General features: G+C 43.8%; 1 protein-coding gene across 5 annotated transcripts in view; it reads right to left on the reverse strand.

The window, feature by feature from the left end:
* DMPK (DM1 protein kinase) overlaps positions 1 to 5,877 on the reverse strand; it is a 99,759-nt gene extending 93,882 nt beyond the window's left edge. For 4 of the 5 annotated variants that reach the window (XM_082263149.1, XM_082263148.1, XM_082263146.1 and 1 more), the window contains exon 1: positions 5,097 to 5,380. In XM_082263149.1, coding sequence (XP_082119275.1) covers positions 5,097 to 5,229 — 133 coding nt within the window. In that variant the 5' untranslated portion in view covers positions 5,230 to 5,380. Of the gene's footprint in view, positions 1 to 5,096; positions 5,381 to 5,770 lie in introns of those variants that run through there. The other variant, XM_082263147.1, reaches the window with a different exon arrangement.
* Between the last annotated feature and the right edge of the window lie 9,468 nt (positions 5,878 to 15,345).

Below are 15,345 nucleotides of genomic sequence, written 5' to 3' on the forward strand. Positions count from 1 at the left end.
CGAGTCATATGTCTCAAGTCAAAGTCAAGTCTCAAGTCATGAATATCAAGTCAAAGTCAAGTCGAGTCTTTTATTAATTTTAGTCAAGCAAGTCTCAAGTCCTCAAACTGGTGACTTAAGTCAAGTCATGTGACTCAAGTCCCCCACCTCTGGTGTGTATATATATTTGCAGTTGTGTACGGTAAAAGTAGACATACCTGTATAGAAATAGGGATCTATGACATTTAGGTCACTTCACTGCGTAGCTTATTGCTATATGGTACATTTCTGGCAAATGTTGGATCCAGATTGACCACTATTAGTTTCCTTCAGTGAGAATACTAGACAGGAAGTCAGTTGTGTGACTAAAAAAATGCTTTCCAGTAAAGACCTCTCATTTTAGATATCTTCTGTCCAACATAAGATATCTCCTGTCCAATGCCCTTTTACATATTCATCCACAAATATCATTATGCACTCTTATACTTGATTCAGCTCAAAATTTGTATTTAGTCTTTAAAAGGTTTCCATGACAGAGTTGCATGATTCACATTATTTTAATATTTTTGGCATACCAGAGTGCAACCTATTATTTTACCTACGTCGCTGGACTCCTCCCCTTGTGGGCGGTGCGCGCGCGCCGCCGGAGGCTCGCTCCCGCTGTTTTCAGTCACAGCGGGAGTCGGGCCAGGGGAGGAGCAGTGGTGATCACCGCCGCTCTTCCCCGATCGTCGGGGAATCGAGTCTGGAGATCCGCCAGCTTGTGTAAACAAAGCGGGCGGATCTCCTAAGTGACAGGCAGGGTCAGATTGCAGGGTTCAGCATAGCTGAACCTGCGATCTGTCCCTGTGTCACTCAGTCACCTCCCCCCACACACGTTAGTAAGCACCAGGCTTACATTAACCCCTCCCTCTCCAATAAAATGAACCCCTTCCCTGCCAGTGTCATTTTTACAGTAACAGTGCATATTTATAGCACTGATTACTGCAGTAATGTCACTGGTACCCCCAAAAGTGTCAAAAATGTCAGTCAAGGGTCCGATCTGTCCGCCGCAATGTCGCAGTCCCGCTAAAAAAAATTGCAGATCGCCGCCATTACTCGTTAAAAAAAAACCCACCAAAAATGACAGAAATCTTTCCCTTAGTTAGTAAAAGCAATAACTTTTGCGCAAACCAATCAAAATACGCTTATTGTGATTTTTTTTACCAAACTTATGTAGCAGAAAACAAATTGGCCAAAAATTAAAAAAAAAATTGATTTTTACATTTTTTTTGGGGGGGGGGGGGGATTTCATCTAAAAAAAGTGAAAAATATTGTTATTTGTTCAAAATTTACGCTCTTTTTTTGTTTATAGCGCAAAAAGTAAAAATTGCACAGGTGATCAAATACCACCAAAAGAAAGCTCTGTTTGTGGGAAAAAAAGGACGTAAATTTAGTTTGGGTACGGCATCACACGACCGCGCAATTGTCAGTTAAAGACGCACAGTGCCGAATCGCTAAAAGTGGCCTGGACGTAAGACAGCAAAATCCTCCGGTGGTAAAGTGGTTAATAGGCTCCCTGATGTTATAATACATCGGCACCTGATATCACAGCCTTCAGTCCCTATAGATTATGAAATTATGACATAATATCTTTCATATTGCCAACTTTCATCATTTACTGGCCCTTTAAACTTAGAGGGGGGAAACACTTGCGCCTGGTTCAATGATTGCAACATGACAGGGGTTGTGAGGGGGTACAAGGAAGGAGCACTGGGTGTGGGGACAGCGGTATGAGCACTCAGTCCAAGGGGAGCAGTGTAAGACCTCTTCCTTATATGGCCTCTGTCAGTCTGTGCTCTTACAGTCTCCACATATGGTTAATGCAATAGTGTTACCTCCCTGTCTGGGGAATTAACTCATTCCCTCTCCCTAGAAGACACAGTCGGCATGGTCACCTCTACTCCATCATAATCTTGGAATGAGGAGCACTCATCTAAATGATAGGAGACCAGTTAATTCAACATGTGCCTCAGAAAAGTACAGAACCTGACCCTGCTTGAAGGGTCTGATATAAGGCCCGATTTTGAAAAAAAAAAAAAAATTAGATCAAAGGAAAATCGAGCTTTTGCCCAAAGCATCTAATGTGGTTTCATTTTTCAGTTTTTTAAGATTTCTGTAGGGAACAGATTCTGTTTTCATGTGATTTTAAAAAAATCAGTCACAAAAAATGAACACTTTCATGCATTTCTACATCAAGACTTGCTTTCTCTCTAGTTTTAATGTACCAATACCAATGAGTTGGCTCCTAGCAATTATTCAGCTCATAGCTGCCATTTCTTTTCAGGCTAGGTTTAAAATGAAAGGGAAAATCCTCCTACAGCAGCACAGTGGCATGTATTTCAGAGAATCCGACATATTACATACAATTTGTGGAGACGGTGAAGAAACACAAGGGTCCTTTTATGCTAGATGTGGGTCAGGTGGGTGCTGAGACCCCTCACACTGTCATGTATGACTGACCCCAGCTCATCTAGATGTTGATCAATACACAGAACACAAAGTATTATTATTTGACAAGTAATTGCATGGAGGGGCCCAAAAATTGGTCACAAAGGCCATTTGGTGACTGTCCATCGCTTGTGCTTCCCGTACTTTAAAATAAATTGCCGCAGACCCACAATCACTGTTAGCACCCTGGTTGAGAGATAGCATTGGAACCTATGTTTATTTAAATATAAAGTATTTAAATATGATGTCTGGACTCTTAGGGTTGGCAGCTTGGACTTCCAATGTCCCCTTGGTTTGTAACTGAGGGAATCTGAGATTGAAGCGCCACACCAAAGTTTAATTGTCCATATACAGGTTCATTCCAAGGTAAGATAAAAACATTATCACAAAACCACTGTGTTTCGGGGTCGGGAAACACCTCCTTCATCACGGCTTGAAATGGAAGGTAAAATATACTAAACTGATGCAAAATGTGCAGTTTTTTTTACCAAGCTGTGAGTTGGTCACCAGCCGGCAGCAGTTCTAATTAGTTGCTGATGGATTCTGCTTTTTTAAAGCTTGGTCAAAAAAATGTATATTTTGTGTCAGTCCAGTATACATTAACCTTTATTTCAAGGCCCGATGAAGGAGGATTTATCTGACCCCCAAAGCACATTGGCTTTGTGATGAAGCTTTTATCTTACCTTTGAATAAATCTATATCTGGATGATTAAACTTTGGTGTGGCACTTCAATATCAGATTCCCTCAGCACCCTTTCTTTTCCAAAATTTCCACACAAACTGGTATACCATACTCACTGTGGTATCTGCCACGGAGAGCGTACACTGGGGTAGATATATATTACCACAAGGTCATTTTGCTAAAAAATCCATGCCATGCAGTGTCCCAGTTATAAGGTGGATGTACCACCACTGGCCCATGTCCCACACTTTAGCAAACAATGAATTAGTCAGCTGTCTCATAGGCTGTCATGTGTCACTACCAAGCTGATGCCAAGAATACGTTTTCTCATCTTGCTGTGTAGCCCTAGAAGAAGGAAATTAGGTGGATGGTGGAGGTACAGCCATGCATTCTTTGGCCTCTGCCATACAACTGGAAGGAGGCATTTGGCACCAAGTTGAAGCCTAAGACTGCAAAGTTCTTGCTAACTGTGCCATCATTGATAAAATAGAGCCCAGCTTTCGTATGGCTCTTGGCATATAAAAAATGCCAGGGCAGGTCTTATAAGTTTATTCTGCAATATTTGTGCTGACAAATGTGATTATCACCACGTTGTGGGATGAATGAGGCCCCCTTGGTTTGTGTTACTTCATACAGCAGCCAGACATGTAATTCTAATTACAGGGCGTTATGCAGCAGACACAGGCACTCCCTGCCTTATCAACCAACCCAGCCAGTCAGACTAGTGTGTGTAAACATATATATATATGCATATAGATTTTCAGAATACATTAACTGAGAACAAGAACAGGTGAGAACACGAGATAGGAAAGTGCAAATGTAAAAAAAGCCATATCTAAATTGTACCACAAAAGAGATCAAGTGCAGGTAGACATGTATGGAAAATCAATAAATCAAAGCCACCTTTTATACAGGCCCATAAGACCATGTGAGCACCATTTTCATAATCAGGTAGGGTAATGGAATTCTTGTTCAGTGGTAATGAGCACTTAGTTAAACATCAACTGCTTGCTATGGCATGCAGAGATTTTCCAGCATGCTGGGGAAATACTGCACAGCTGTGTTCCTTTTACCAAAATGATCGATTTACATTGTGTGTTTCAAAGCGAAACATTAGTCATATCAAAGAGAAAAGTCATGATGGATTGGATAGAGATGGGAAGATCTTTCATCTTCCATCATTAGTGATTAGATACCATTGAACAACCAGTGTTAAGCCAGCTACACACGATACAATACAGTTGGATTGTAGAATACAAGGCACTTCCCTAAAAATCCTTTATATCCATATGATTTTGGGCTCTTGGATAAAAAAAGAAATTAAAACATAAAATTTTGTTTATCACCATTTAATACTTTGCATACAAACGCCAGGAGGAAACATCTTGTAATGTATTCAGAAGAAACAATTGACACTTGTCTCTGATTGGTTGTTGCTGTCTAGTTACTGCTCATTGCACTACATTGTTAAAATAATTTCGCTTCATGTAAACTTTTTTTTTTTTCTTATTTATATGTAGAATTACTGAAAAAAAATGTGACCAAATGACAGGCATACCAGCTGAGGCATGATGACTTTGGTACACATATACGGTACAGTCACAGTATCACACAGACAAAAGGGCATTATTAAGTAGTCACATAAAACAAAGAAGTCTCTTTACTTTGCACTGTGGTTTCTAATCTTCATTTCATGCAGTTATGCAATATAATGTAACTTTGTCAAGATAACAAATATTAGTTTTTTTGTAGAGATTCCCAACTTTTGTCAGCTTCAGATCTACCATAAAATGTTTGCAATGTGCAAAAAATGTAATGGAATTCGGTTCTTATAGGCAAACTCTATTTGGTGGAAATGCATACTGCTGAATGTACTCATATAAACATGTTGAAGGGTCATAGTGGTACCTGGGCCACTAGTTTCATGAAAAAGACAGACACTCACCCCAGTGCAGAAAATCCGCAATGTACGTCTCCTGGGCCAGTGGAGAGGTGGCCAATTCATGGCATACACAGATGACCAGGTCCAGTAGAGAATCCAGATTTAGGAGTGCTGGCATTAGGATTGTATGCTCCATCCTTGGTTACCAAGATTCAATGGGAAGGCCACCGGTCCATGTCACATTTGCCGAGGGATCATTGCACGCCCATGAAGTCTGTATGTTACAAATCATACTCAGTCCATGTGTATCAAATTATACTTTTGCTAAAAAAAATGACTAATCACTGTGTAATAGTTTCTGCCTATCAATAACTAAAACTAGATATTATGAATGTGTCTGAATTGTAAATAACATTTGTAAATACATGCCAGTGTTAATGAATGCTCATGGAACCTGTCGCAACATTCTAGCTAGCTCTAATGAAGTATTTAAAGTATGACAAAGGACTGGCAACAAATACTTCACCTCTTCTCTTTATCGCCGCTTTACGTGACTCAGAGGTCCTCTCTCCCACTTTATCCCTTTACTAGGCAATCCTCATTGTCAGCTTCTCTCTCCCTATCCTCTAAATTCTGTTTTCTGTTCCACCCTTTTCTCCCTCCTTCCTGTCACTATCCAACCCCCCCCTTCTGCACCTCCCTTGTCTCTTTAACTCTTACAAGCTTGAACTACTTACTTCGTTTTCACTAAGCCAACTAATTCACTTTGCTGCTTGTTTCTGTTATGTCCAATCAGGTTTTTCCAGTGATATACATCCCTGACAACTCCTATTTATTTCTGCAGCCTTCTCGTTTTCCTCTCTGCCCTTCTCATTCTCTTCTTCCTCTTTTCTAATGACTTGTTCCTTCTGATAAAGACTGTAGAGACCTTCACCCCTCATCCAGTTCTGCTTTGCAGTCTCCCTTAGTCTTCATATTTTTACACTTAATTAATTCCAAAGCCCCCTTCTTATTTTTCCATTAGCATGGCCCCCCACCCCTTACATCTTTGGAATTTAGTGTTTACTTTTTCATTATTTCTAGAATGTTATATGTATACCCTCAGTTTCCTTTAGTTCTTCCAATACTCGCTAGCCCTTTAGCTGAAATTTACAATTTACTTTCTTCTTTGTAACTTCCCTACCAGACTGTGCTACCTTCCCTATAGTCTCGATATTCTGTCCGTCATTGCTTCTCTAACCACATGTTGATCCCTCAGTCCTACCTATGCACCACTTAGTTTTTCTGTTCTGCCTTCATACTCTATCCTCTCTATATCACTCTTTCAGTAGTCCACACATCCACATTCATTCCCAGGTACCCTATCCTAATTGTATGCCGTTTTATATCCCACCCTTATAGCTCCAACTCAACCTATTCCGCTGTTACTGCTTTTAAATCTTTGTCCTTCTCCCCTCTGATATTACTAGTAAATTCTCTAATCTCTTTTTCTTAACCATGCAACCTCACATTAACCATCCAAATCTGATTTTATCCCCTCCTTTTTTGCCTCCACAGTAACCCAACTGAACTATTCTGTTCAGCCTTCACAGTCACCCCACTGCACTCCTCTATTCTACCTCCACGTCACCCCACTGCACTCTTCTATTCTACCTCCACTGCACTCATCTATTCTACCCCCACTGCACTCATCTATTCTACCCCCACTGCACTCATCTATTCTACCTCCACATCGCACCACTGCACTCCTCTATTCTACCTTCAAGTCACCCCACTGCACTACTCGATTTTGCCTCCACAGTCACCTAAATACACTTCCTTTTATGCCTCCACAGTAACCCAACTGTACTTTTCTGTCTCCACTGCACCCCTCTATTCTGCCTCCACAGTCACCCCACTGCATTAATCTATTCTGCCTCCACAGTCACCTCACTGCACTCCTCACCTAACCACAATTCAATATTCTGCCTCTACAGTCTCCCCACTGCATTGCTGTATTCTTTCCCCACAGTCACCCAACCACACTCCTCTATTCTGCCTCTGCAATCACCCCACCACAAAACCCCTGCCTCCAAAGTCACCTTACCACACTCCTCTATTCTGCACAGTGTTAATTTTGGCAGCAAATTTCAATTTAGTTTTAGTCTTAGAACTAAAATGGCATTTTAGTTTTAGTCCCATTTTAGTCTTCTGCAAGTGTTTTAGTTTTAGTCGTATTTAGTCGACTAAAACTCCAGTACATTTTAGTCTTACATTTTAGTCATCTATAATCGAATGGGTGTAGTTCAATTGTAATTTATAATGCCTTATTTAAGCATTTCTCTACAATTTCCAAACTCATTATATACTACTGCTGGGTCCTGGAGTGAAAAATCTAATATGTTATTATTTATGGTATTAAGCTTTGAGCATGCACCAGTGTTAATTTTGGCAGCAAATTTCAATTTAGTTTTAGTTATAGTCTTATGACTAAAATGCCATTTTAGTTTTAGTCGTATTTTAGTCTTAAGACTAAAATGCCATTTTAGTTTTAGTCGTATTTTAGTCATCTGAATTGTTTTAGTTTTAGTCGTATTTTAGTCGACTAAAATTGTGTTAATTTAGTCGACGAAAACGTTTTAGTCGGTTTTAGTCGACAAAATTAACACTGATTCTGCATCAACAGTCACCCCCATTGCATCCCTCTAATCTGCCTCTACAGTCACACCCCCAAACCACTCTATTCTGCCTCTACAGTCACACCTTCATAACCCTGTATTTTGCCTCCCCAGTCGCCCCACTGCACCCCTCTATTCTTCCTGTACAGTCAGTTAACCACACCCCTCTATTCTGCCTCCAAAGTCATCCCACTGCACTCCTCTATTCACCACACCCCTCTATCCTTCCGTTACAGTCACCCCCCTGCACCCCTCTATTCTGCCTCCACAGTCACCCTACCGCACTCCGCTATTTTCCCTCTATAGTCACACCCCTGTACCCCTCTATTTTGCCTCTACAGTCACTCCACTGCACTCGTCTATTCTTCCTGTACATTCACCGCAATATATCCCTCTATTCTGCCTCTACAGTCACCCCGCTCCACCCCTCTATTCTTCCTCTACAGTCACACCCCCGCACCCCTCTATTCTGCCCCTTCATTCACGACTCTGTATCCCTCTATGTAGAGTCCTTGATTCTGCCTCCAGTCACCTCACTCCTCTATTTTGCTCCAACAGTTACCCCATCCCACTCCTCTATTCTGCCTCCAGAGTCAACCCACCATACCCCTCTATTTTGCTTCTTTAGTCACCCCACCACATTCCTCCACTTTGCCTTCACAGTCACCCCTCCACACCCCTCTATTCTACCTCTACATTCACCTCACCACACCCCTCTATTCTGCCTTCACAGTCCCCCCTCGCACCATTCTATTCTTCCTCAACAGTCACTACGCTGCAACCCTCTATTCTTCCTCTACAGTCATCCCGCTGCACCCCTTTATTTTGCCTCCACAGTCACCCTGCCACACCCCTCTATTCTTTCTCTACATTCACCCCACCACACTCTTCTATTCTGCCTCCGGTCACCCAGCCACATTCCTCTATTTTTCCTCTATAGTCACCCCCCTGCACCCCTCCATACTTCCTCCACAGTCACTCCGCAGCACCCTTCTATTTTTCCTCTAAAGTCACCCCGCTGCATCTCTCTATTCTGCCTCCACAGTCACCCAGCCACACCCTTCTATTCTTCCTCTACATTCACCCCAACGCACCTCTCTATTCTGCCTCTACAGTCATTCCGCCGCATCCTTCTATTCTTCCTCTACATTCACCCCACCGCACCTCTCTATTCTGCCTCTACAGTCACCCCACAGCACCCCTCTATTCTGCCTCCACAGTCACCTTGATTCCAGCTCTTCTCTGCTTAACATACCTCTTCTCCTTTTTGGTCTCAGTTCCATAGTCCCATTATTTCCTTTCTCAATATTGTCATTTTTTAACATATTCCTTCTTATGTCTATTCCCATCTAACTTCTCTTCCCTTTCCCTACCCCCTGACTTCTTACACATTGTTCTTCCTGAACCATAAATGACCAAGTCAGATCACAGTTTATAAACAGAAATCGATTCAGCACCTACAAGCCCGGCCAGATAGATTACATACTCTGGCAGATGGATAAGACAGTTGCTGTATGAGGATGGACAGAATGATGAACTGTTGAAGCCAAATGATGGACAGAACTACAGACAAATAAGCGTGCAGATAGATGTGCAGATATAGATAGAAATCTCATTCTTTCCATGTCTCTCTCCCTATTCATAAGTTCCACATGCTCTAAATATAAACATCCGAAAACTCTCTGCACAGGAATGTAACCAAACATAGTGCAGATCAGCGCACATCGTTTAACCCTCCCTGCCTGGCAGAAACCGGTGCTGGACAATGCAAGCAGTCATGGCAGAGCAATTAACCCTTGCCTAATATCACTGCAGGTTATTACAATTAAACCTTGTGCCTTAACCCCATCCGACCAACAACAACAACAAAGCTGATACCCAGCCAGGAAAATACACCCAGCCCCATTCCAAACCACTTGCCAGAGGTTCGCACACAATCAATGTCATGCTTGCAAATAGCAGGACTCAAGCCAGAGGGAAGAGAAGCCAATTTATTTTATTGTTATTTCTACTCTGCAACAAGGCCTATTGGCCAAGCCACTAGTAAAAGGCAAACAGTACTTACAATGTTAGAGAAACTAAACAAATTTAAACTATACCTGTGCAAAAAAATTGGATTTTTGACTTACTGTAAAATCCATTTCTCTGATGTTCATTGATGGACACAGCTCCCTATCTTCTTGACCATTGGTTTATACTGCCCCCTACAGGAGTGGGACACCAGGCAGCAAAAAGCTTGAATACACCTATGGGGCAGTCCCAGGGTTATACTCCCACTCTCAGCTACAGGCTCTCAGTTTTGTTACAGGCAGTGTCAGAAGAAAGCCAACGCCACAGAGCGGTGGGTGCTGTGTTCATCAATAAACATCAATGAAATGGATTTTACGGTAAGTCAAAAATCCTATTTTCTCTTTCCTTCATTGGCAGACACAGCTCCTTATCTTCTTGACCATTGGGACGTCCCAAAGCAGTGTCAAACATGAGGGGTGGGAACAGCAAGAAAAACTCCCCAAGGCTAAACCGTAGCCAACCAGATAACATGGAGTTCAACCATAAACAACTGGAGCTCACCTGAAATAAATAATACACCCTCAAAGAAGACCAGGTCCTCTAAACAGCAGCCTGCAAAACCTTGCGGCCAAAAGAAGCATTTGCAGATGCCAAAAAATCCACCTTATAAAACTTTTTGAAAGTGTGCACAGACGACCAGGTGGCCGATTTGCAAACCTGCAGCACTGACGCCTGAGGACGGAAGGCCCAGGAGACACTAAGCACCCAAGTACAGTGCGCCTTAACAGGGAAAGGAGGAACCTGACCCTTAATTGAATAGGACTGAATCAAGGTCTAACTGATCCATCTGGAAATGGTTGCAGCAGAAGCAGCCAACCCATTCCGAGGTTCACTCCGTAGCTGCCAGGTACACCCAGATTGCCCGAACCACATCCAGGAAATGCAAGGTAATTTCTAAAGGATGTTTAGGACTGGGACATAAGGAAGGCCTTCATTCACAATGTCTTCATTCAAATGGAAATCAGAGATGACCTTTGGAAGGAACGACGGACAGGGACGAAGAACCACCTTATCTCTGTGAACCACCAGGTAAGGTGAATGAAAAGACAACGCCACCAGCTCCGACTCCTTGCGCGCAGAAGTAATAGCCACCAAAAAAGGCTACTTTCTGGGACAATGTAAGCAGGAAAACCTCCCAAATATTTTCGAAGGGAGGTTTCTGGAGAACTGACAACACCAAAATGAGGTCCCACGGCGGCAATGGATGGAGCCAAGTGTCAAATTCCCTGGATAAAGGTACGCACCAAGGAATGTGTGACCAATGGATGTTGAAAGAAAACCGCCAAGACCGAAACCTGGCCCTTGATGATACTCAAGGCCAGGCGCTGCTCATCCCCTCATCCCCCTTGGAGAAAAAGAGACTCTTTCTACAGGTAGATTTTCTAGCCTTTAACAGCGTAGGAATCACAGATTCAGACAAACCTCTATCCTCCAGCACCTGGCTTTCAACAGCCAAGCCATTAAAGCCAGAAACTGTAAAGCAGGATGGAAGATTGACCTTTGGGACAGCAGACCTTCCCTGAGAGGAATTTACCAAGGAGCATCGGCGACCAGCTGTACCATATAAGTGTACCAATACCAGCGAGGCCAGCCTGGGGCCACTAGAATGCCTTTGTGGTGCCGGCCAGAGGATCCCGAGACTGTGCCACAAACCTCTGTACCTTTCTTGAAAAGTGTACAGCAGAGAGGGCTGGAATGAATCGATCTGCCCACCTTAGAATGTTAGCTACTTCCCGATCCACCAGGACACTTCTTGTGCCCCCATGGTGATTGACATAGGCCATGGCCATGGCAATGTCTGACTGAATTTGTACCGGACACCCCTGAAGACAAATTGTTCAATGATCCAGACAAAGTCTGATTGATTGGAGTTCCAGTACATTGACGGCAGTCTGGACTCTTCCCGAGTCCAGGCCCCCTGAGCACAAGCTGTGCCAAGGATGCCTCCACACCCAGACAGGCAAGCATCCGTGGTGACAACTGCCTAGTACAGGGGGAGAATGATTTCCCTGTCGAAGAATGAAGCCACGTCTAGAGACTGTGGATTCCTGTCACCAGACTCCCTTTTTGCAGAGATCTCGTGTGGGACTGTGCAAACAGGACCACCTCATCAGGCCCAGCACCCGCATGCAAGCCCCAAGAGATGACTGTCTGCTGGACAACAGGAGCCGAAATGCCTCCTGCAATTTCTGAAGTTTTTTCCAGAGGAAGCAACACCCTGGCTGAGGCTGAATCCACCCAGATAGTCCAGTTTTGTGTACAGAACCCGAGCAGAAATCTGAAGGTTCAGAATCCAATCAAACTGCATCAGAGATCGCAGAGTAATCTCCAAGGTGTCCATCAGAGCAGTCGGAGACTCAGCTCACAGAAGAAGATTGTCCAGATCCCCCGCTGACGCAACAATGCTAGCACCAGGGCCAACAGTTTGTGAAGACCCAAGGAGCAGAGGCGAGACCAAAGGTAAACACCACAAACTGATAATGCTCCTCGCCCATGACAAAGCATGGGAAGCGCTGGTGACCAGCACATATTGGAATGTGAAGGTAGGCGTCCTTAATGTCGATAGAAGCGAGAAAATCCCCCAGATGTAGGGAAGCCACTACCGTGCGAATATATACTCCGTTTGCAACTTCTGTACCCGCACAAAGCAGTTTAGCATCTTGAGGTCCAGAATTGGATGTACCTTGCCTTTCTTCCAGGGAACTGTAAACCTGTATGAGTAAAACCCCTAAAAACATTCCGAAGCCGAACCGGGACAATAACCCCATGAAGTAACAAGTCTTGCACTGCCCCAAATTGACCCAGTAAGTGATCTAGGGGCAAGTGCAGGTTGGAAGGGAAGAACCTTTCCGGAGGAAAAGACTGAAACTCGATCTTGTAGCTGGACCAAACGACTTTGTGGACCCACTTGACCTAAACAAGAGAGGTCCATGGATCTGGAAATCAGCAAAGATGTCCCCCCACCCAAGATATGGGTGAGGGCGTCCCTTCATGCAGAGGAAGCCTTGTCCACAGGTCTGGAAGAGCCCCCCATGGCTTGCCAAATCAGGTCCTCTTTGAACCTCCGGGGGAGGCCCTGAAGGATTTTTTCCCCTTGAGAGACACAAAAATTGACAGGATCAGAGGTCCCGGCAAAGAACTAGGTCCTTACTCCTGACTAGGCAGAAAAAAACTGAGTGCCTATAGCTGAGTGTGGGTGTATACTCCCTGGGACTGCCCATAGGCATAGTCAAGCTTTTTCCTGCCTAGCGTCCTACTCCTGTAGGGGGCAGTATAACCCAATGTTTAAGAAGAATCAGGAGCTGTGTCCGTCAATGAACAAAAGAGAAATGGGGCACTATTCCTCCCACTGACCCCAAGGAAAGGGCACTGCACTATTCCTCCCACTAACACCAACAATGTGGTACTATTCCTTCCATTGATACCAACGAGGGGGGCGAAACTCCTCCCACTGACACCAACGATGGAGCACTATTCCTCCCACTGACACCAACGATGGAGCACTGTTCCTCCCACTGATACATTCGAAAGGGCACTATTCCTCCCACTGACACCAACGATGGGGCCCTATTCCTTCCATTAACACCAACAATGGGGCACTATTTCTTCCATTGACACCAACAATGGGGGCGCAACTCCTCCTACTGACACCAATGATGGAGCACTATTCCTCCCAATGACACCAACAATGGGGCACTAATCCTGCCACTAACACCAATGATAATGCGCTATTCCTTCCAGTAACACCAAGGATGCGGCACTATTCCTTCCAATTATATCAAAAATGGGGGCAAAACTCCTCCCACTGACATCAATGATGGGGCACTATTCCTTCCACTGACACCAACGATGGGACACTACTCCTCCCACTGACAACAATGATGGGGTACTATTCCTCCCTCTGACACCAACGATGGGGCACTATTCCTCCCACTTACACCAATGATGGGGCACTATTCCTCCCACTGACACCAACGATGGGGCCCTATTCCTTCCATTAACACCAACAATGGAGCACTATTTCTTCCATTGACACCAACAATGGGGGTGCAACTCCTCCCACTGACACCAATGATGGAGCACTATTCCTCCTAATGACACCAACAATGGGGCACTAATCCTGCCACTAACACCAATGATAATGCACTATTCCTTCCAGTAACACCAAGGATGCGGCACTATTCCTTCCAATAATATCAAAAATGGGGGCAAAACTCCTCCCACTGACATCAATGATGGGGCACTATTCCTTCCACTGACACCAACGATGGGACACTACTCCTCCCACTGACAACAATGATGGGGTACTATTCCTCCCTCTGACACCAACGATGGGGCACTATTCCTCCCACTTACACCAATGATGGGGCATTATTCCTCCCACTAACACCAACGATGGGACACTATTCCTTCCACTGACACCAAAGATGGGACATTTTCTACTCCCACTGGCTCTAGTCTGGGCCCCCTAAAGTCTTAAGAACAGTAAACTGGCTCTTTGTTTGAAATGTTTGGAGACCCCTGCTCTGGGGCATGGATTCACTCCCTCTCCAGACAGACATACAGGACCTTTTATTGTTTACTCCTCATAGAGGCCTTAAAGCTCTTTTGAAGCTTAACACCCTTTTATCTCTTAATAATCCAGTAGCCCTGCTGATCATAGCTTATGACAGATTTTTGCTGGGAAATACCTTACAGTATTTTTTTCTCAAAGAAAATGCTGCTTTCTGCTCTCACATTACAGTGCTTTGCAGACAGAGCTGAGCAGCAGCCATTCCCCTATTTTAAAGTGTCCTCACATAGACTTGTATTGCAGGGAAGCGGAGATGTGTGTCAGATCAATACTAATAATAGAAGCTCATTGGAAGTGGAAGTCTAAGGCAGACCATAGACGGTGAAAATTTCTTTCCTGCAACCATGGGTTGCAGAAAAAAATTTGCACGATTCCCCAATGCAGACAGTGCTGACAGGGGAGCAGCCTCTAGCGATAACCACAAGTGAATCTTGCAGGCTGGTTGTACCCAAGTTAATTGATCAATCAGCGTGGTACATTCAGCCTGTCTACACACCGTTCAAATGTCAGCCCCTTCCTGTTGAACCAGCCGAGATTCGAACTGTCTATGGCCAGCTTTACTCTGGAGTCCATTTTGATATGCAATGATATTTTGACCCTAGACAATTGCTGTAACAGAAAGTTGGGGTACGACTGGTGATGGAGGTTGCTAGTACAATGCCAATCTAACATTAATGAGACTTCAATGTGGGGCTGAACTCAAAAAGTGATTCTTTGCCATCTTAACCACCTCAGCTCTGGAAAATTTACCCCCCTTCACAACCAGGCCATTTTTTGCGATACGGCACTGCGTTACTTTAACTGACAGTTGCGACGCTGTACCCAAATACAGTTTATGTCTTTTTGTTTCCACAAATAGAGCTTTCTTTTTGTGGTATTTGATCACCTCTGCGTTTTTTTTTTTTTTGCGCTATAAACAAAAAAGACCGACAGTTTTGAAAAAAATAAAAAAAAAACATTTTTTACTTTCTGCTATAAAACATATCCAATAAAAACAAAATGATAAAAAAAA

Source organism: Pelophylax lessonae (assembly GCF_965119305.1).
Source record: "Pelophylax lessonae genome assembly, chromosome: 7".
Lineage (NCBI taxonomy): Eukaryota > Metazoa > Chordata > Amphibia > Anura > Ranidae > Pelophylax > Pelophylax lessonae.